The 22,273-nt window shown below is 43.8% G+C and overlaps 1 protein-coding gene across 2 annotated transcripts in view; it reads right to left on the minus strand.

The window, feature by feature from the left end:
- Positions 1-1,406: 1,406 nt before the first annotated feature.
- Positions 1,407-22,273, minus strand: part of ADAM17 (ADAM metallopeptidase domain 17) — a gene marked incomplete at its 5' end in the record, with an annotated part of 37,581 nt that continues 16,714 nt past the window's right edge. The window contains 15 exons of one of the 2 annotated variants that reach the window (XM_082480903.1): positions 1,407-3,501; positions 6,552-6,608; positions 7,290-7,378; positions 8,560-8,638; positions 9,689-9,819; positions 11,249-11,383; positions 12,069-12,172; positions 13,171-13,370; positions 14,235-14,387; positions 16,477-16,565; positions 17,089-17,233; positions 17,782-17,895; positions 19,005-19,094; positions 20,860-20,990; positions 21,827-21,995. In XM_082480903.1, the coding sequence (XP_082337029.1) occupies positions 3,151-3,501; positions 6,552-6,608; positions 7,290-7,378; positions 8,560-8,638; positions 9,689-9,819; positions 11,249-11,383; positions 12,069-12,172; positions 13,171-13,370; positions 14,235-14,387; positions 16,477-16,565; positions 17,089-17,233; positions 17,782-17,895; positions 19,005-19,094; positions 20,860-20,990; positions 21,827-21,995 (2,037 nt within the window). In that variant the 3' untranslated portion in view covers positions 1,407-3,150. Of the gene's footprint in view, positions 3,502-6,551; positions 6,609-7,289; positions 7,379-8,559; positions 8,639-9,688; positions 9,820-11,248; positions 11,384-12,068; positions 12,173-13,170; positions 13,371-14,234; positions 14,388-16,476; positions 16,566-17,088; positions 17,234-17,781; positions 17,896-19,004; positions 19,095-20,859; positions 20,991-21,826; positions 21,996-22,273 lie in introns of those variants that run through there. The other variant, XM_082480902.1, reaches the window with a different exon arrangement.

Genomic DNA, 22,273 nt, shown 5'->3' on the forward strand with positions numbered 1-22,273 from the left:
AAAGCAGTTATCTGAGTCTTAGCGAGTCTTTTGATAGTGATATATTGGAGGGGTTTTAAAGTTTAACTTACTTTGGCACCAGCTTCTTGTATATAGACACAGACTTCAAAACACCACATGGTTTTGGGCAGCATAAAACTGGTGATGCACATGCTCATTTTGAGAAGCTTGGATCTTGAAGAAATTACTAGAAAGGGTCTGTATCTCTGCTGACAAAGCACGTCATGTAATTTGCCAAGTTAAGGTGACATTTCAAGTGAGCTTTGGCCTTCATCCATAATTGAACAACTGATGTCACAGATGAGTACTGCATATAGTTTTTGGCTGAGAGAAGACAAACTACAAAACTACCTTTACAAACTGCGAAAAATTGCCTGAAACCCAGATGAAATTCAACAAGCATGGAAAAAAAAGAAAAAGTGGTTTGGGAAATAATTGGTTAGGCAGCCAGGGAGCAGAAGAAATGAGACCAGGCCACGGATTAAAGAGAAATAGTCAATCACTGCAACTAAAAACCCCCACATAACTCTGGGCCATATTAACAGCTACATTGGCACAAACCAGATGAGGCCTATGGTGAGGCCATCAGTGATGTATTTATTATGCATTGGGTGAGACAGAGACTGATGAAAGAGCATCAACATGTCCTGCTTCGTTAGTGCCACGAGGCTGCCTTTGCCTCACTAAATAACTAAAACAAGTTGGCCAAGACCTGTCATCTGCTGTGTAATAGTGTTATAAATTGGAGAGTAAGTAGTTATTTTTCATGTGCCTGGAGCTAGACCAGAAGCTAGTTTGATTTATAAGTATTTATGAATATTAAACTGGATTGTCCTTTCTATAATAAATGCTCACAGTAGAGACTGGCTGAACAGTGGGAGGGGCTCCCTGTGGAAGCTGTGGATGTTCCTGCATTAGATGTTACAAACAAACTGAAGTACCCATTTCAGAGTTTCTGGAATGCTGCTCAGATTTAGGGATGGATTCTGTGATTTCCAAGGCCTGCTCCAAACCACTGTTTTCATGTTCCCAAGCACGTGCCACTGCCTGGTTTTCACCTGGGAAGTAAAGACCTTAGTGCTGAGAACAGGTACACATGTGCTACCTGAAAAGGCACGTGAGCACACACCCATACCTTAGATGCAAATTTCACCATCAGAAGTGACCACAGTCCCCAGGACACATGGCAAGACCAACACTGTCCCCCAGTAGGGAGCAGGGCAGCCCCATGGGTGCAGAGCTGCACCGTGGCCACTCAAGGTCTGGCCTCCGCAGCGACCGAGTTTCTGAGGGGAGCAGTGAGAAACAACTGGCTGAAGTCTGGCTGTGTGCCAGACTGAACTCGGGGTTCAACAACTAAAGAATTTAGATCTTTTCTGAAAGGACTACACAGAAACAGCTCTTGCTTAACTGATTATTTTTTTTATATATAAAAAAGTTTTTATTGTATTGGGAATTAAATTAACTCCGCACACACGTACTTTGCACTGAATCAAACAAAAAAAAAACCCAAACAAAGAAAAAAAAACACAAACAAACAAAAAAATAACCCCAAATTCCAAAACCAGAATATAAAACAATAGCTAGTCAGATAGGAATACCGTAAGGCACACATTCAAGTATTAGTGTAACAAGTATCCTTGGGTGGGGAGGAGAGGGGGGTACTCGCACAATCTGCGCGGCACAGGTTTGGTTCCTTTCCCTCACGTTTAAAAACACAGACTTTCTGCAGCTGCGGGTGCCCTGTGGCCCAGCGCAGGCTTGTAACAGTTAAAACAGTTCTACCCTTGGTCACCTTTTATGTCAGTTTTATCAGTCGGTCATTATGGGAGAAAACACAGAATCAAGATGCTGCTTTACTCTCAGGACAGTTGCTCTGTTACTCCACTGTGTCAGTCCGCCTGCTGCTAAGCTAAACCGACGCTTGTGTGCCCTTCCCGGCTCACCTTACAGATCTCCGCATATATCAGAGGACACCATTAAATTACCAACGTTTGACATCAGTTTACTACCTGTGTGGGAATTTGAATTCATGAGGTCTCCTCCTTATACTTGCCCTGTAAGTTTAACAAAGGTTTTTTTCTTTTTCAGTTAAATTCACAAGCTTTTTTAAACAAATGCCTCCACTGCAATGGAGTGATTTTTTTTTTCCATTTATTTATGCAGTAGGAGCTTCCAAAGGCCGCATAGACCCTGAAAAAAAAATAGAAAACTGAGGCTCAGCTCTTTGAACATCTCAACAACAGTGTTACCTATGTCAAAATAACATTCAGAGAAATGATTCTGCACTAAAACAACTGCTGTAAACAGCTGGTTAAAACGGTCCTCATCCAAATAAATGATTTCTCCCCTTACACATTTCTTTCTCCTACCAGAGACCTGCGACACACAAGCCTTTTGGTGCCGAGTGGGGAAACTCCCAACGGAAGCCTTTTTCTGTCACAAAGACAAGACAACCTGAACACTAGAGGCAGAGTTTTGTGCTAGAGGAGCATTTCCATGCACTGTATAAGGTTTAACAGCCTCTGCATGACCCTTTCATTTTTATTTATTTTGAAGCTGTGTATCTTAACCTTCTTGAGTCCGATTATGCATCTTCATTCAGTGCTGTGAACCTTTTTTTTTTTTTTTAATCTGTTTCATTACTCTCATTCTGTTCTCAAGGCATCTGTTTAGGCTTTTGCTTACACGTACCTTAAATTGCTAAATGATCTAGTCTATATGGAACATACTGCAGTGTTTTCATTTTGTTTTTAAAAGCCCCTTAATTTTGTCTCAGTGCTGTCAGACTAAAAAATATTAAATTATAAAAAAGGCTGATATACACAATCCAATATCCAGCAGGATATTCGGTTTTGCACCACAGGTTGAAGGAAATGTTAAAGGTCAAGGAAATAGAAAAACAAATCCAAAAAGCTTCAAAAACAAGCCCATTTTAGATTGGATTTTCCTTTTTAAAAGATATAATGCTCTAAGAAATCTAATTTAAGGAAGGTCATACACATGACCAGCATCTGCAGTAGGTCACTTCCTTATTTCTCCCACTCCCTCGCAAAAATATATATACATATATTTATATTTATATAAATGAAATGGTTTTAGATCCTTATTTTGCAGACACAAGTCTTACATTTAGAAGGCAGCAAGACACTAGCATTCTGTTTCTTTGCTGTCCACCCGGTTCTGGCGCTGTAGTTTAAAGGATGAAGCTTTCTCACTCCTAATGACAGGATGGTCTGTCAAGTCCTCAAAAGATTTGGCGGCTGAGCTGCTATTTGGGAAAGGGTCCTTCTCAAACCCGTCCTCGTCAATATGAGAGTCAGTACTTGGGTCCTCCTGAATAGTGTCCATTCTTTGGTGGTCCTGTTTCGGTACCGCAGCGACAGCGGGTACAGCTGTGATGGGCTGCAGCGGCTGGTGCCGGCTTGTCGACTGCGCCGCGGGGAAGGGCTTGATGATTCGAACGGAGGCAGAGTCCAGGCTGCTGAGCATCTCCACGTTCTGCAAGACACAAGCAGCCACGTCACTGGGAAAAGCAACCAGGATCTAGTCCGGAGTTCAGGTTTTGCACCACTTCCAAGGGGAATGGGCGACAGGCACCTTCTGAGGAGCACCTGCACTCCTGTTAGAATGTTTTAAAGGCTGCTGCGTCCTCCCCGCCACTGCCAGGAGAGGTGCACTGACTGCCCTCATGCTGCCACAGGCTACCCTGCGCTAGCCAGGCTGAACCCACTGCACCGTGTTAGAAAAGGAGTTAGATTTTGGATTTTACATTAGATTTATGCTTACTTAAGAGCAAGGGAACATACAACAGAAGCAATTTGTTGTGTTGTTTTTTTTCCCCCCCTTGAGAAATCCAGCTATGCCAAGCACTAAAGGCAGAAAGACCCTTTTATCTCTGTTGGTTCCTTCTCCATATAAAGTGCCACGGGTGACAGCCTCACTGGGACAGAGCTGACAGCTCAGCCCCACCTCTCCTGGGGCGCAACACTGCTTTGGCAAAACCAAGGGCTGGAAACGCAGGGTCAAGCCAGACGACACCCAGAGCTCAGTGCAGGGAAACAGTCCACAGTACAGCTTATTCCACTCTTCTAACCTGAGAGTGTCCCATTTCATGTGCAAGAAGCTGCACTGAATGCAGGGTCAAAGACCAGAGGGGGACCACTGTGATCTCACCCAAATTCTGCAACCCAGATTAAATTAAATCCCATTGATTTCTGCTTCTATTTGAGCACAGTTTAGAAAACATCCAGAGATTTCTGGGCATAAAAAACCCCTAAGCCTTAGGGGATGCTAATACTGGGCAGGATGAGTTTACCTGCTACCAGTACTGCATTTCCCAACCGCTCAATCCTCGGCAGATCCAAAAGACACAGGATTTGTTTGTTAAACTGTTGCTGGTGCAAGGAGCGCATTAACTATACCTGTGCTCCACTGCTACACCTCCTTCTAGGATTTTCTTGGTTGAATTCAGGTATAAAGCTGTAAGGTGACTTTTCTTATGGCATTCAAGACCAGCTATGGGCCACTCGAACTAAGATCACCTTCAGTTGCATCAGAGTAGATGACAGAGGCGATCTGCCTCAGCGGTATTTGACTTCAGTGTGCTTCCCCCAGTGATTGTACAAGAAAGAGCTCTGCAAGGCTTTTTTTCCCCTCCCATTACAAAATAACATTTCCTTAATTGAATGTTTCGGTTATTAATAAGAATTGTGTCATCCAAGCACTGGGAAAGGTACTTCAAAACCAAAAAAATCTATGTCAGAAGGTGCCCTGTGCTGGAATGTAATTAAAATTTATCTAGGCACTTTTTACTCTTCTCCTCTCCCAGCTCAGTATCTACAAGGTGAGAAGTGTCACTGACAGGTCCCTGCACCCTGAGGCCACTTCCCTCATAAGCAACTGGAAGGCTTTAGCACGCCTGGCCACTAGAAGCTGACTCCTGCAAACAACCATTCTGCAGCAAAGACACCACATTTTGCAGAGATTTTTCTGCAGCGTCACCCTGCTGAGCCTCGTGCTTCGCTAACACCACTTGGCTGGGAACAACCGGTCTGCGGTTGAAGCTGCCGAATGACCCACGCTGAGGGGACCCCCGTACACAGCCACTCGCTGTGCAAAGCGGTGCTCCGCAGAGCAGCACTGCTTCCTGCCCCAGAAGCTGTGGCTGCTGCAAGAGCTGCTTTGTCAACAAAGTCAAAGCACAGCTCTTGCAGGAAGGAAGAATCAGACCCCGCCAAGCTGCAGTGCTTGATATATTGAACACGGGCTTGTTCAAGAATCATAGAATCATAGGGTTGGAAGGGACCTCTGGAGATCATCTAGTCCAACCCCCCTGCCAGAGCAGGGACACCTTAGAGAGGGTTGCACAGGAACGCATCCAGGCGGGTTTTGAATGTCTCCAGAGATGGAGACTCCACCACTTCCCTGGGCAGCCTGTTCCAGTGCTCTACCACCCTCAAGGTAAAGAAGTTCCTCCTCATGTTTAGGTGGAACTTCCTATACTTAAGTTTGTGCCTCTTGTCCTGTCACTGGGCACCACCAAAAAGAGCCTGGCCTCATCCTCCGGGCACCCACCCTTTAAGTATTTATAAGCATGGATCAGGTCCCCCCTCAACCGTCTTTTTTCCAGACAAAAGAGACCCAATTCCCTCAGTCTTTCTTCGTAAGAGAGGTGTTCCAGTCCCCTAATAATCTTGGTATCCCTATGCTGCACCCTCACCAGCAGTTCCCTGTCTTTCTTGAGATGAGGAGCCCAGAACTGGACACAGTACTCCAGGTGTGGCCTCACCAAGGCAGAGTAGAGGGGGAGGATGACCTCCCTTGACCTGCTGGCCACACTCTTCTTGATGCACCCCAGGATGCCATTGGCCTTCTTGACCACAATGGCACATTGCTGGCTCATGGTCATCCTCTTGTCCACCAGGACTCCCAGGTCTCTTTCTACAGAGCTGCTCTCCAGCAGGTCAGCCCCCAACCTGTACTGCTGCATGGGGTTATTCCTCCCCAGGTGCAGCACCCTACACTTGCCCTTATTGAATTTCATAAGATTCCTCTCTGCCCAACTCTCCAGCCTGTCCAGGTCTCTCTATACGGCAGCACAGCCTTCTGGTGTGTCAGCCACCCCTCCCAGCTTTGTATCATCAGCAAACTTGCTGAGGGTGCACTCTATCCCCTCATCCAAGTTGTTGATGAATATATTGAACAGGACTGGACCCAGTACTGACTCCTAGGGAACACCACTCGTCACTGACCTCCAACTAGACTCTGCGCCCCTAACCACAACCCTCTGAGCTCTGTCTTGCAACCAGTTTTCTATCCACCTTACTGTCCATTCATCTAACCCACTCTTCCTAAGCTTCCCTATGAGGATGGGAGAAGTGTTTCCCCTCAAATTGATTCATCCATGTGCAGCATGAGGCACAGGGCTCCAGGTCTGTTTGCTATCACTTCTTAATAAGAAGATAAATACTTTGCACACACCTTAGGTTGAGATTTTCTAACACACATTGCATAGCTTTCTGCCCATTCTTACTCAGACAGCAACTTACACTGGGGCAAAACAGGGACTTTGTGTTCTCCTCGTACTGCTTGTCCAATTTCTTGTCCTATTGGAAAACAAGCAAAAGCAAACCAAAACACACATACACAAAATAAGAAAGTTAGTCTCCCAATTGCAAGGTCCCTGTCCCCATATCCCCGCAGGGATGCAACAAGGCTTGGGGCTCTTTCCCCTCCCCCTACCACCTCCCATGCCTTCCCATCCATCCCAGGAGTGCCTGTGGGCACAGCAACCCTCTGCTCTAACCCCACGCTGCTGTCAGCATCAGGCCACATGCCCACGCTCCCAGTTGCTGTGAGCTCTCTCTCTTTATCCACCCACCCAAGCTCAACCAAGACCACTTCCCACTCTGGGTGTCCCCACAAAATGCAGGTGTCTTATTTCTTAGCAGGGCTTTAGAAAACTTTGACTCTAATGGAAGTTACCAAAATTATACTTGGGTAGAATTTGGGAGGCAGAGCAAGAAAACCTGCGTAAGGAAGAATGGAAAGGGCTCCAGGGAATGAATAGTCATGGGAGCACTGGGCCTGTCAGAGCCCAGCAGAGTTTAGTGGGAGTTTTGCCTATTGAAGGAGCCATAAGTCTTACATATGCTGAATTCCTCCCCTTGGGTTTGCTAAACGCTTCCCATCACCTTCTCCCACAGACATCTGCCATTTCATATATGAAGGGTGTTCTCTTACAGCTCAATCCAACAGAGCAATCATCTCAAAGACAGCTTACTCACCACACAGTGCACAAGGATGCTGAGAGGAATCCAAAAAAGTAAGGAGAAAACAAGCACGGAGCCCACTATATTATCCGCTAGGAACTTTCCTGTGAAATCAGTTCAAATCTGTTAGTTACCTACCAAATACTGTTTCATGAACACACACATCTATCCCCATTCTGCAGGCACTGCTCACGCAAGCCGAGCAACAGAACTGCTCAGAGAAGCGCAGACTGCAGGACTAGGCAAAGATAAAAGAAATTATAGAGTTTTAGAAAATTGTATCTAATATGTTAACAATAATTTTTTTTTTTTCCTCTGTTCTTCTCTGATGAGAAATGCTGACAGGCCATAACGTTTAATATGAGTTGATTGGGAACAGGCTACATTGAGTTAGCCATGCTGCCCCTCTCAATTATACAAGACATAACTGCGAGTCTGTCACCAAATTCTGATTTTAGTCAGGTGATAACTACCTGCCTCCACAAACAAAACATTTGAACATCAAATATATACAAACTACCTCTACCTGAGCAGGCTAAATAGCTTTAACAATTACCTAAGAGACAATTTTTTAACCCTAGAACTCAAGATTGAAAGCCCCAAACCCAGATAATTACACTGCATAGGCACAGCATTACCATGAGCATATGGAGTTACCCAGTCATTACGCAGCACCGGCTCATTAACAGGTTTTGTATGGTTCCAGTAACAGAGTGCGACACCAGGGGGTTACACTGCGGGGCTGCCTGCTTGGATTGCACGCTGGGGATCAAGACCAAGGGGGCCCACTCACAATCGCTGGGCAGAGACTCAGTACAGGCACACAGCTTGACGTGTGTGACCTCAGTGAGTCTCTTAAATAAGAGAGAAATGAAGTTTTCCTCTCCCAGTCTGTTGACATTTAAATCCCACTGAGAGGCCCACTTTATACTACGCTGAATCTAGCTGACCTCCAAAAAGACTGTCTGTTATTTCCTTTTCTTTAATTGACCTACTTCTTGGTATTCAGACAAGAAGCTATCGTCTCCTTTACAAGCTTGGAAGATGCCTAGAAAATAACAGGGTGGAAAAATGTAAAATGATCCCCCATCCTTTCAGCTTTAAAAGGGAAGATCACTATTGTCAAACTTTAGGGAAAAACATATTTGTGTATACCAAAAACACAGCTACTAGCTACCCTTGCATGCATGCAGGTGAGTAAAACCAGCCAGCTAACTCCCTCTGAGTCTTCAGAGGTTCATGTCATGAACTCAAAAATCCTGAAGGATATGGTTACAGATCTTACCAAAAGTATTGATGCTGAGTTGGTCTATGAAATCCCAAAATCGTTCAATCACATCCTGTACTTGCTTCTCGCATTTGCCCTGCAAAAGTAAACACTTATTTATGAAATAATCTTATGCTATCTAAGCATTAACTACTGCCTTCTCGGAGAGGGAAGATGATACAAAGACAGTAACGAAATGAAAACTACAGAGACAGCAGCACTTGACTCACATTCCGAATACAGGTTTACACTCATGCCCAGTGCCAGCAGTCCATTTTTATTGCCTTTATTTTTGGCAAAACAGTTTCAACTCTATTGCTGTCTGAAACAGTTGAAGTTTTAAGGTTTGAAATGTGCAAAAACCACCCCACCCTCACCCCATGTCAGGGGACACAAAACTGAAGTTTCTGGAGAGGTTTAAGCACCGGAAAGCTCAGTTCCCATTACCCACCGAGAAGGCTGCAGCTCTTGGGAGCCCAGGGTTACTGACAAACTCCCAGATCTGGCTGTGCAGGTTCAACACAGCAGATCATCGGTCTTTCAGTTCTGCCGGCAGAAGGGCTGGGGCATGCCTTCCCAAATTCACTTCTGCCAACACCCAGTTTAGCTTCGACCGTTGGGGTCTGCAGGTGACGCAACCGTCTGTACAGCTGCACCAGTGAAATGGTCACTGAGTGCCAGCAACCCACCAATGTCCCTGCCACGTGTTCACTGCCCCTTTCAGATACTGCCAGCTACATTTTCATGCGATTGCTCCCTCACCTGGATTATTTTAGTCAAAATTAATTGAGCTAACGTGAACAGCTGAAATAGCAAGCACTGCAAACCTAGATAAGGCTTAGAGCAGCACTCATTCACCTCCTTCGCGCAAACTGCCGGCTGGCTGAGCTGTGGGGAGCAGCAGAAGGGGGCAATAAGCAATGGGAGAAGGTAACAGCTCCCCCTTGCACAGGCAGTTAGCAGAACCTGCAGCCTCAGACACCCTTTAATATTTACCCTGTGGAGAGGTACTTACACAGTACCACCCTGCTCTGCAGCATGTCAAGCTTTGGCTTCTCTTTACCAGCACAGCCCTCGTCACAGAGGACTCTCAAACACCTGCCACTGACGCAGAGCACACAGTGCACTGACATCTGGGAAAACTTACGTTTGTATCACAGAAGCCCACAGTGCAAGGCTTCCCCTTGCGCAGGAACAGAAACTGGTCGTTAGCATCGACGTACGGTATGCACCTATCCTGCTCGTCCCGGCAGCACACCTTGCAGGAATTATCCGTTTCTGTAATAAAGCAACAAACTCATTCCTTGGCAGCACCAGGAGCCACCTGCAACCCATAACCACGCAGATGCATAACACCACGTGCCCCCTGGCTGACCGTGTTCTTGCCCGGCTTCCCAATGGAGAAGGCAGGACTGTACAAGTCACCCAATCTCAGGCACTCTGATAAGCAAGCCTGAAACTCAACCCCATGCCCTCTGCAACGTACTAGAGGACCTAGTGGGACCAAGCTCTCTAAGCTGATACTCCAACACGGCACAAATCAACAAGCAGGTGAAGGAGTTCCAAACACATCGAAGACACAGAATTAAGTATTTCTTGGACTTGGGTCCTCTAGACACCCTTCTCCTTGGCTATGCCCTCCATCTCAAACGGTGGGGCTCACAGCACTTCCCTGCACTGCCCCTGTGAAGTTTTCCTCCTGCTCACAGCTGCTTTACCAGTTTTAAGAGCTCAGATGAAGAGCAAGAGAACAGTAAAGCTTATTGACAGAAGTATATGACAGGCAGGTTTGCAATAGCAGGCGACTGGACTCAGGGATCCTGTGTTCTCAAGGCACTTTAACCTGTTGAAGCAAGTCCAGAGGAGGGCCTCGAGGATGATCAGAGGGCTGGAGCACCTCTCCTATGAAGACAGGCTGAGACAGTTGGAGCTGTTCAGCCTGGAGAGGAGAAGGCTCCCAGGAGATGTTATAGCGACCTCCCAGTATATGAAGGGGGCCTACAGGAAAGGGGGAGAGGGACTTTTTGCAAGGGCGTGTAGTGATAGGACATGGGGTAATGGCTTCAAAGTGGAAGAGGGGAGATTTAGATTAGATATAAGGAAGAAATTTTTCACTATGAAGGTGGTGAGACACTGACTGGAACTGGTTGCCCAGGGAAGTTGTTCAAGGCCAGGTTGGATGGGGCTTTGAGCAACCTGGTCTAGTGGAAGGTGTCCCAGCCCAGGGCAGGGGGGATGGAACTAGATGATCTTCAAGGTCCCTTCCAACCCAAACTATTCTATGATTCTAACCTCTTTGAAATTGTTCTTTAACAACTTCTTAAACAACTTGTTAAACAACTTCTTAAAGCACCACTCCTCTGCCAGATGCCTGGTCCAGAAGTTGCTTGTGATCTCTTTACAGAGAACAGTCAGACTTTCCCTCCTGTCCACCTGTGGCAGAGAAGGAGGGTGGGAGTGCGCCCTCTCCTTTAACTGGGGTATCTGCAAGTCTCATCTTAATGTCTTCAAACCCAGACCACCAAAGGATAAGAGGACATTCACATACCTTTTCCAAACAGAAAATACTAGCCCTGAAAAACCAACGGTTTAAACTTTTTCAGAAACCCTAAACTCAGCCCTCCAATAGGCAACCCCACAGTGAGGCCAACACTCTCCAAGGAGCAGAGCCAAAGCACGCGTTTCAGTTCAGTCCCATGTTACCTACCGTTGCATGCACACGACCGTAGGTTCTTCTCCCTCTCACAGAAAGGGACGCACTCCCCATCCTTGCACTTCCCCATGTCCACGCAGACTGTGTCATCTGGAGCATTCCCTGGAGGGGGGCACTCGCTGCTGTTCCCTGCAGATGGGAGTCAACAAGGTGGGAGGACTGTGTTAGAGCAAAGGGCAGAGCACCTAAGTGTGCAGAAGGAAAAAGGACAATAAAGGAAATCCAGACTCATCCCAGGGGGTACCCCAATAGCTTGTTCTTGGATTTCATCTGCAGGCTGCCTGCCAGCTCCTCTGAGAGGCAGCAGAAGCTTTGGAGGCTTTCAACAACTCAAGCATTGTGGCACTCCAGTGACCAAGCAGTAGCTAGCAGACCCTGGAGGCACCATCAGCAAAGCAGCAGGAGCTCTGACCTGACTCCCTGCCTCCAGGAAAGATTATAAGGGGGAAGTAAACAAGTGGGGAAGCGAAACAAAGCTGCAGTAATTCCACCCTTTCTATGGCAAGATTCAGCTCATTCTTGTCCCATCCCAGTGACACACCCTGTTTTGCTTTTGCTTTTTCAAAGGGAAAGAACGAAGGAAAAAAAGAAAAAAATAAACCAAGATTTTTCATGTTCCTTTGGGCAGTAAATCACCAAGTGACTCCTGAACTACAGCAAAACTCATTATAGGGCAATTTCGTGATGCTTAACTGGTCTCTAAAATTACATGTACCGGATGAATAAAGGGCACTAGTTTGAAAGCGGATCGAACAGGATACTGAGCCTGGAGCACTTGGCAAGCTGACGTAAAGGGGACAGAACCACGTCCTACCAGTGCAAAAAGACTCTCCTTTACAAGTGGCATTTATGGCTTCTTGGCATTTCTTCTGTGCACTTTCAAACTGGCAGCCTTTACAGCAGGGACTGTTCCGATCACTGTGGAAAGATCAAAATGAAAGGAAGAAATATTAAGCAATTTTTTTAAAAAGAAGTACAAGCATGACAAAGCCAGGGAAAAAGGATGTTTAGAAAAAAAAAAAAAAACTACTTAGAGACTGACTCACTGATTCAAAACCCTTGCCCTCTCTGCCCCCTCCCACGACCGCTTTTCTACACACCCACTCAACTCTTCATTTACAAAAGGTAAAAGCATGTAGAAAGTATATACTGAGAGACAACACAGGGATCCTTATATTTATTAAAGGCACCTGGATCCTCTTGTCACTTGCTGTGCAACTGTGGACAAGATCTTCCACTGTTTTCTTCCCCACACATTTTTCCCCACCATTTGTCCTAGTCTTTATTCTGTGCTCTATTTTTTGTTCTGTATCTAATGCAAGAAGGCCCTTAGTACAAACACACATGACAGCAGGTCGTTAAAGCTGAGGGAATTTCCTGCAAGTTGCATGACTCCCCTACTGTTACATGGTGCAGAGCTGAACTCCAAAAAACTAGACTGTACACTGCACTGCAACAGGGCCACAAACACCCCAAGAGCAGGAAGAACAGAAAGCGGACTCATTCAGTGCAGTCTGTGTTGTCTGCTCAAGCACATTTTGCAGCAGTCTTAAAAATACCAGTATGTGACCCCAGTTTAAAGCTGCCTTGCAATACAAGCAAAAACTGTATTTGCACAGGAAGTTTGCAGAGGAAATTTTTAATATTAACTTCTGAATGCCTGATTTTTGCTCTTAAATATAACAACCACCTCCAAGCTTGTAGCGCTCACGGCACTTTTCAGAAAAAGTAACAGAATGCTATAAAAATTAAATGTATGCAAACAATGCATGCACACAGCAGCCTTTCTCGAAACTCTTTATTGCGTTCAGCTCCCACGTTTAGCCTTAAGGCCAGGAAACAGGTCTGTGACACTGCAGGTGGCTTCAGGAGCTTTTGGCCCCATGTAAGAGAAGTTGCAATTTATTTCCCCTTACCTGCATTTGGCACCATCTTTCAGTTTACAGTCTGCAGAGCAGCAGGGATCAGCCTGTTGGTACAAGAGGCCAGGATCGCACTCCTCCCCTTCATCCACCCTGGAGTTCCCACACACTTTGTTGTTGCGCTCTTTGAAGCACTCCTGGGCCTTGATCTCTATGGTCCTATGGATGGATTTTTTGCTGCAGCTTGAGAACATCTAGAGAGTCATGAGGGGAAAGAGCAGCACTGAGGAGCATACCTTTCTGTCAACACCTGGCATCTAAGACAGCCTCAACCTCCTTACGCCTCCAAATTCTGGCATCTCAGAAAGCAGTTGCTCCCTCTATACTGCCAGTTTGATACCTTCGAAAAATTTTAAGATGGGAAAGTAACAGGTCCATTAGGGACATTGCTATGTTACAACGCAGGGACACCCACACAGTCTGGCTCAAGGTCAGAGAACCAACAACAGCTCTCCCACAGCTTCAGGAGCACTAGCAACCAGCTCCAGGAAGGGCTGCGAACTTGTAGCAACAGGGAGACTGTGCTGCCCCTCGGCAGCAGGCTAGGCATGAACCACAAGTAATCAGACTAGACTGCAGACTAATCATTCACTCGATAATCTTGGTTTCTCATCTCATCTGCAGAACAGGCATAGTGCCATGTCCACACTGCCAGTGCCAGCTTCTGGGACTGGCGAGCACCATGGCTGTGGCGTCTGGCAGCCTCTCTCCAACAAGAACTGCTACCATCCACCCAAACACTATTTGGTACCAAAGGTTCTGTAGTTGACTCTTGCCGACGCCTTGCTTTTGGGAGCATGTGGCCACAGCTAATTATAAACAACTAATTAAAAAAGCACCTGGACATGCTATGAACTCCAGTGAAACTCAGAATCCAAAGATGAACTTATCTTGCAGAGAACCCAATGGCATGCAAGTACATTTTCTTCTTATGGCTAATCCATTACATTCCTGACAGTTTCAAGCTACAGGTATCATTAACTAAATAGACCTTCCATGCAAAGGGTCATTGACCATAGCAGAAACTCAGATGTGGAAGCAAAACTATGCAACTATACCTTGTTGTTTTCATGATCTCCACTGACAGCAATCGGGTACATAACATACTTCCCTCCCTGGTCTTCAGTGGGGGCACATTCTGGCAGACTATCAGGATCATGCTCTGCTCCAAAGTTATGTCCGAGTTCATGCGTCGTAACCAGGTCAGCCTCCTTTTTTGAACATGAAAAAAGCAATGCTGAAAAAAATTAGTCCAAGCAGGACAGGACAGAAGTTCACAGCTATTTCCAGGCCACCCACAATTCTAAGATACACTGAGATGGAAAGGGCTTTGCCCATCAACTCTTTTTTTTTTTTTTTTTTTTTTTTTTTTTAAAAGAAGTAGAGAACTGAGGGCAAGTAAAATTATGGTCCATTTCCAAAGGCAAGTTCCAGGACTAGGTTTGAATACTAAACAACTGTTAAAGGCAAAATGCTGTCCTACGATACTGATTCAATTTTGTTTTCAATACAATGCAGCATCAAAATTTGCTTTTAAATAGCTGGAAGGCACAAAAAGTTGAAACAAAAAACAATCCAAACAAACACCAGCTAACTACGATTAGTCAGTCTCTTGTATAACATATCTTGCCATTAGAATTACTTCTTCTAAATGGACAGTGACATTAGGAGTGCTGAATAAGCTCTTCTATTGCACAATTACTAGGCAAGACATCTGTAAATGAGGCCCAACAGGGATGAATTTCCAACGTCATTTATGCAAGACAGGACTCCTGCTGAGGATCCCAAACAGGCTTTGCCTCACTGCACTGTGTGCCTCCCTGCAGTGCCTTGACCAGCAGATGGTGTCAAGCTCACAAGGTGACAACCACAAATAAAGCTAACACAGAAATGAAAGTTACCCACAAGACGACGGAACAGTTCAGGAGAGAGAGAAGCAAGTTTGAACAGCTAAATGTCCTTTCTGCTGCTGTGCAGGCACAGGAAGGACCGAGCACTGCAATAAGCAGCACCAGTACCCAGTCTAGGCATAGCTAATGTGAGAGCCACAGACAGGACAGCTGCCCAGAGATGACTACTATGCTTCATTGTGTTTACTCTGGGGAAGGGTTTTAAGCAGTTTTTTTCTTTTTTCAAACCCAAGTGGACATCATGCAGCACTCTCCCTGTGAAACCAATCCATAATGCTCCCGCTGCCTCATCCCAAGCTTTGTGCCTGCCACGGGAAGACAGCAAACTCAATTTCCTTTGTAATTCAAGGCAGAACTCCAGCTTGGAGATTGAACAACAAATGCAAATAGCATGGCAACGGCTAGAGCTCTTTGTCAACATCCCTCTAACACAAAGCTTCACTGTCTTTTTTTTCCTAGCTCCTTGACAGCTTCTGTGCCAAGTTTTAGCCCACACATCAATTATGAGTTCCCTTTATAATAAGGCTACAGAAAAGCACAGCTGAGAAGTCAGCAGAAGTCAGCAAAAGAGAAATATGCTCAACTGCAAAGATTTGGTAGATGCAAAGACAGGCACTGCTCTGGTGTCTTTACAAGTGAGACAAAGCTCACATTAAGGCCTTCATGTATTTACTATCTCATCAAGTATATATAAAAAAAAAAATAATCCAGACAGCATAATTTACATTAGGCTTAGTACTAGCACTAATAAGCCCTGTCTATTATACTGTTCTCCGCTCTACTTATTTGGGACACACACAAAATAAGGTAGAGGAATTTCGTTAAAAGGCCCAAACTAAAACTCCTACTTTGCCTGCACTACTTTCACTGCTTTAACTTGCAAATGGAACAGACCAAGTGTATGCAAGTGTCCATCTGCACATCGTAAGTGTACGTAATAGCATACACGTTAAGTTTTTTCTTACTTGAGTCAGCAGACTAATTTTATTCTTACTGTAAGGCTACTGCTTGTTCTGTTTGAGGATTTGTTTTTGTTTTGTTTGTTTGGTTTTTTTTTTTAAACCAAAATACATTTAAATTCATCTTTAGATATCAAAATACTGTTTTTATCTGGACAACTACAGCCTCTAATAGACACTAGGTATCTTTCTTCATTCCCATTCTGCAGTGAATTCAATCTTCAATTCCATTCAGTCCCGACTCCCCTTGTCAGCAAGAACCAAAACGGTAATTTTGGTTTTGTGACCTACATCCTTGTCTCCAGGGATCTGACTCAATTGGAACGCCAGAAACTTGTTTCTCAGAGAGCATGGAAGCTTGTCACAATCCCATGGCATACATCACCAACTCATCGAGCATTCACACTCTGCAGAGGAGGATACTTTCCTACCTTTGTGAGGATGGTCTTCCCATAGTTCTTGGTGCTGGTTAATCCACTGTTCAGATAGATGTCCTTCTTTGCAATTTGACTATAATAAGCTATAGAAGTGAGAAACAAACAAATAAAAATTGACAAATTTTTCTTGGGTTTTTTGGGGGGAGAGAAGGATCCATGTTTGTGGAAATCAACAACTTTGTTCTTCTCACAGGCTCACCAGTGAGACCTTGCCTCTTGCCAGTTTTTGGAGTGGGGAATCTTTCAAGCACAGCACAAACAGCTTGTGTATTACAGTAAAGGGGAAAATATAAGAAATTTCCAAGACAACAGCATCTGCTATTCCAGAACCGCTGCAAGATGCACCCACACAAAGCAGCCTTTGGTCTCAGGTTTGTTCTAGCCAGCTTGTTCACACACCAGATAGCTTAGTGACTGTTATCCTTCCTTCCTTTCTTTTTCCAGCTCCAGCCAAGAAAATGGCCATCTAATCTCTCCAAAAAACAATACTAGCATCTAGGCAAATAACATATCATGCTCCATGAAAGTTGGAGAAGAGCATTAAACACAAATAACAAAAAATAGCTTTCAACCCACAACTGAGACAGAAAAAAAAAGAAGCCTTGCCTTTAGGACAAATGCCACCATGGCTGTTAGGTCTGGGAGAGCCAACATAAGCCAATCCAAGTGTTCCCATATCAAAATCTTGATACGTGAAGAGATGAGCAAGGCACACATGAGCTGCTTTCTCAGCAATATCAAAGCTAAATTGCTTTAAAGAAAAAAAAAAAAAAAAGACAAATCTTTGTAAGACACTTTACGGTGCATATTAGAAGTCTATAGATAAGAACATTTATCTAATGAGCCAGACAAGCACATTCTACATCTGGTTAAGTCAGAAAAAAAGCAGCTGTTTAGCTGTCCTACAAAGCTGTAGAAAATTAAATGAATACCTAAGTACATTGTACACATTCGTTTACATAACTTGTCTATTCATTTCCCCTTTTCACAGAGACAGAAAAAACAAGTACAATAATTTGACGAAGGTCACAAGGCAGCCAGTCTCAGGGCCAGACATATCAGTACTGCCTTTCTGACTCAGGCCACATATTAATAATCCTAATTGGTGTGTGCTCTGTAATTATGCAATGGAGCCCTTTACCATGGGCTACAGGGCACATCACATCAGCTAGTTAGACTTTGTGTAACATCTATACATCATGCAAAGGAAGTAGAGGAGTTTCATCTGTTACTACAGAGCAGCTGTGTGAATGAGTAATTCTCTGTAAGAGGCACCATTTTTCAAGGGTTACAACCTACCTCTAGCAGCATTTTCACATCCCAGGCATCTTTCTTATCATCTGGGTAACTTTTTGCCATATTGTAATGCTTTCCTCCAGGTTTTACAACATTTGGTTCATTGTGGATGATAATCTACATTTCAAGAAGGGCAACAACAATGTAGAGGAATTTTGGTCAATTTTATAGCTACAGAAAAGCTTTCTATGTAATCTTAAATGTCTCAATAGATCTGCAAGGAAAAAAATTCAGACTCAGCATACTTCTAATGTTAACTTTTCAGCCTCTGCTAGTTAAGATACACCCACTACATCCTAAGTAACTACACCAGCCCTTTTATAGGGCAACATCAACAGTTTTCACAGTAACATTCTGCTTTCAGATGCAGAAGATAGAAACTCTATCAAAAAAGATAGATAGACACTCTATCAAGAAAACCCAAATACAACCAGGATTTACATCGAGCATAAATAATCCCAAACCATTTCAGAATTCTAGCTAACCAAAACGTATTTTAAAGAATTGCTACTTTCCCAGTAATCTCGAATTAGTGCATCATAGTCTTTCCCCCTCCCTGCCCAATTAACTCTCCTTGCTTGTTCCTGCAGACCTTTTCCCAGCAAAGGGGCAACTAGCTTGTACCATGAGTCTCCATGTTCCACATCACAGCTCTTACAGTACTCTGAGCTGATGGATTCATCTTCTTTTATACTCCCTTTTCTAGATTTCTGTGTACTAAATTTCAGAAGCCATCATATAAATTGAAGTCCCCTGTGTCCACCCTATACCAGACTCTACACTATCATATCATGATGTGCACGGGAGTCATAAAATCAGACAGGATTTGTGTATTTTCATCTGTTTGAGGCCCACTCAAACTTTGTAAGCTAAGCAGTAGCCATACACAAAAACATTAAATACAAGCATAAGAGTATGTCTGATAGAAACAAGAATTGCTTATATTCAGGAAAAAAAAAAAAAAGCACCTTTGAGATTAACTACGGAAAGATTCTCCCTGAAAACTCCTGCCTCAAATACTCCAAGGAACTCAAAATGGGCATGCTGTGTCAGATCATTACCACCACCTCTGGCAAGATGCTGTGTCAGAATGCTCCTGGCTGGAGTGAATAACGTAGGATTTGATTATTTTAGCTCTAATCCAGATAAAATAATCAGAAACCCCAATATCTAAACCATATTCTTATCCTTTAAATTGGAAACCCTTTGCATAGTTCAGTGAATACCTGCTCTATCTGTATGCCGTACCCATTGAAGGCTCCATTGTCCCAAGAAGTATTTCTGTAGATGTCATCTACTCTGTCTATCAATTCAATCTATACAGAAAAAAAAAAAGTCATTTAGTTCTGAGGTTTCATATAATAAAGTTCAAGGCACCCAGAGAAACTGCAACATACTTATCTAGAAACACTCACTTCAAATTAAAATTGAACCTCTTATAACATAATAGATACACTCACTGATCCAAAACCAACAGCACTTGGATCCCGAGAGCGTTACCAAATATCCATTAAAATTTTCCATCATAAAAAAGCAGTAAAAACGTTCACATTTCATTTGTGGAGTGGAAAAGCGATAATATTAAGAACATCTTGGGAAACGCTTTGTTCATATACGAGATTTCCATGTTTCTTTGAGGGGAAGGGCAGAGGAGGGAGTTGTTTTTACTGCTTTGTTTTAGCATGATGCTTAACTAGTTTAACTGACCCCTGAGGCTTGCTTCCCTCTCCCAGCCAAAACCCTAGTATTTTCCTCATTATGGTTCAAGCACAAGGTTCCAGAAAGTCTCTCATCAGTGCTCACTATCAATACCTCTCTTTTCAATCTGTTCTCATCTTCTTAAAAACCCCCTTCTACTAAATATGAACCATCAAACTTGCTCAGAATGAGAAATCACATTCAGAGCCACTTGATAATAGTTTATGCTTTAGTTTTCCAATCACCATGTTGTTAACAGCACACATCTACCCAGGAAACACAAAACAGTAGGTTAGCCTCAGCATACGTCAGCTGCGGAGATAATAGCATCTCTGCAAACACACAAATTGAGGCTTCGTTACCTAGGGAATGTAAACATTTCTGGGGACAGAAAGGTCAAAAAGCCAGCAAAGGTGGAACCGAGTAATTAGCATTTCAAAGATTTAGGCTCAGAAAGAGACTCTTGACAATCAACAGACCTCCAAAAGTGGTTTCATTTGTTTTTGTCTCCAGTCCCCAAACCCATACTCTCCACTTCTGCTGAAAGGCTGTGGGCAGGCATTCTATTTCACAAAAACTTGTCAGGTAGAAAACCCCATTGTACTGGTTTTGGCTGGGTTACTTGGTAATCAGTACACATGATGGAGCCCTGCTTTCCTGAGGATGGCTAAACACCTGCCTACTGATGGGATGCAGCGAACTAATCTTTATTTTGCCTTGCTTGTGTGTGCAGCTTTTGCTGTACGTATTAAACTGTTTTTATCTCAACTCACAAGTTGTCTCACCTTTACCATTCCGATTCTTGCCCCATCCCACTGGGGAGGAGTGAGCAGACAACTGGGTGGGGCTGAGCTGCCTGCCAGAGTTAAACCACAACACCCATGTATAACCAAACAAATTGTTTACCATGCCTACTTCTAATTTTATTGTTCTGGACAGTGGATCTTGGAAGAATTTGGGGAGGAGGGGGGAGGGAGAAATCTATACAGGTAGCTTCTGCCTCTCATATGAGCTTTAAACATGCTTGAACTTTAAAGATGTTTGGATTGTTTGTGGTGGACTTCAAAATCTGGGAGATTCTAAAGCTCTGACTAGAAAAAGAAAGTTTCTTAGGCAGAAAATAGCATAGGCACAAGAAGTATGTGAAGGGGAAGGGTTTGTTTATAAGTGAAACTTAATGACTATTTAACTACAGTATCACCATTATAAAATATTTTTAAAGCATGATTTAGTACCTCCCCAGGTAAAGAGCACACACAGCCATGAGATGTAAACATGTTATGTTGTGCAAAAGTAGTATAAGCTGTACATTATTTTAAATACTGAATTGCTATTTTTTTCCTGCACTTATTCCAGCAAATTGTAACAGGTATATTTACTTACCAAATAATTTATAGTGGTACTCTCTTCCCCACGGCCCATATACTTGAAAAAACGATGATCTGCCACTACCAACATCTTGCATGTGTTTTTGGAGCTCTCTGGAACGGCTCTTTTCTTCCGATGGATGCTTGCTAATGTGAACGTTTTAAATACAATTAAATAAACAATTAGTAAAACTGCCACTGCTTTGTCTATTCGCCTTATTTAAGACATGAATGTGAGTTTGGGTGGGTTTCTGGGGGGAGAATACGGATGTTTCGTTTTAGGGGTTTGGGGTATTTTTTTTAATAACTATTCTTAAATTTTGTCTTTTTAAGAGTCCTTAAACTTGTTGTAAGGAAACAAACGTATAGTACTGAAATTGTGTTATTCAAATTTACCTATAGAGCTTTTATGGTCATCACCGCAGCCTTAACACCTCTCCTCCTCCTGTTCCTAGTCATTATCCCAACCTCTGCTGACACAGCAAAGGACAGAGGAAAAAGGGACCAAAAACTCTCAAACACCCATCATAGCTCAAGATGGATTCTTTGAGTGACCACCAAGGCCAAACAGGTCCTGCTGCACAGGGCACAGAAGTACAAGGTTGTTTTAACGTTCGCCTTAGAAGGCGTACCTACATGGCTGCCTGCTATCACAACACTACACTTTGGCCTGATGAAATAGCTTCCTCTCCTTAGCCTGCACTTTGGTAGGGCCAAACATCCTTTCAACAAACCAGGAAGAAACATGCACTGAGTGACAGCCTCTTCCTTTCATCAGTTGTTGGGGCTTTTTTGGATGGGGAATGGGCATCAGGAAGAGTGCTGCTTCCTCCCAGACCCCCACCAACGAATTTAAAGAGTTAATAGTTAAACTAGAAGCAACAACACACATTATTGCCCCGGTTTTCCTCTTCCTTGCTGACATAGCCAGGATTCAAGCATTTGTTTCAAAGATGCTGTTCTCCCAAGGTACAGACACTTACCTTCATTTTGTTTCCTGTCTTCCAGTCCCTTTGGCAACAGTTCTTCTTCGTTCAGCTTTAAGTAACCACACACTCTGGGAGACTGCAGTCTGGAGAAATCTTTAATATCTTCAGATCTGTAGACCAACAGTCTTTCATCTTGCACATTATCTATAAATCTCCACAGTGGCTGACAGTACAACAACAACAGAAATGCAATTAGTTAGGAACACAGTGAATGCAAAGACTAAATCTATATAAGTAAAAAATTACATGTGTGTGCCATCAAATTTCCACAGCTTTATGTGTACACACACAAATGCACTGGACTATGATAATTTCACCCACAGCAATAAATCTACTGATAAAACAATGTCCTCAAGAAAGCCAACAGAATTCAACTCTTCTGCTACACAGACATCCCCAAATCAAAGATCATTTCAACAGAGTACTGGCAGCCACCTGATA

This window comes from Vanellus vanellus (assembly GCF_965231255.1).
Source record: "Vanellus vanellus genome assembly, chromosome: 3".
In the NCBI taxonomy this organism is placed as follows: domain Eukaryota; kingdom Metazoa; phylum Chordata; class Aves; order Charadriiformes; family Charadriidae; genus Vanellus; species Vanellus vanellus.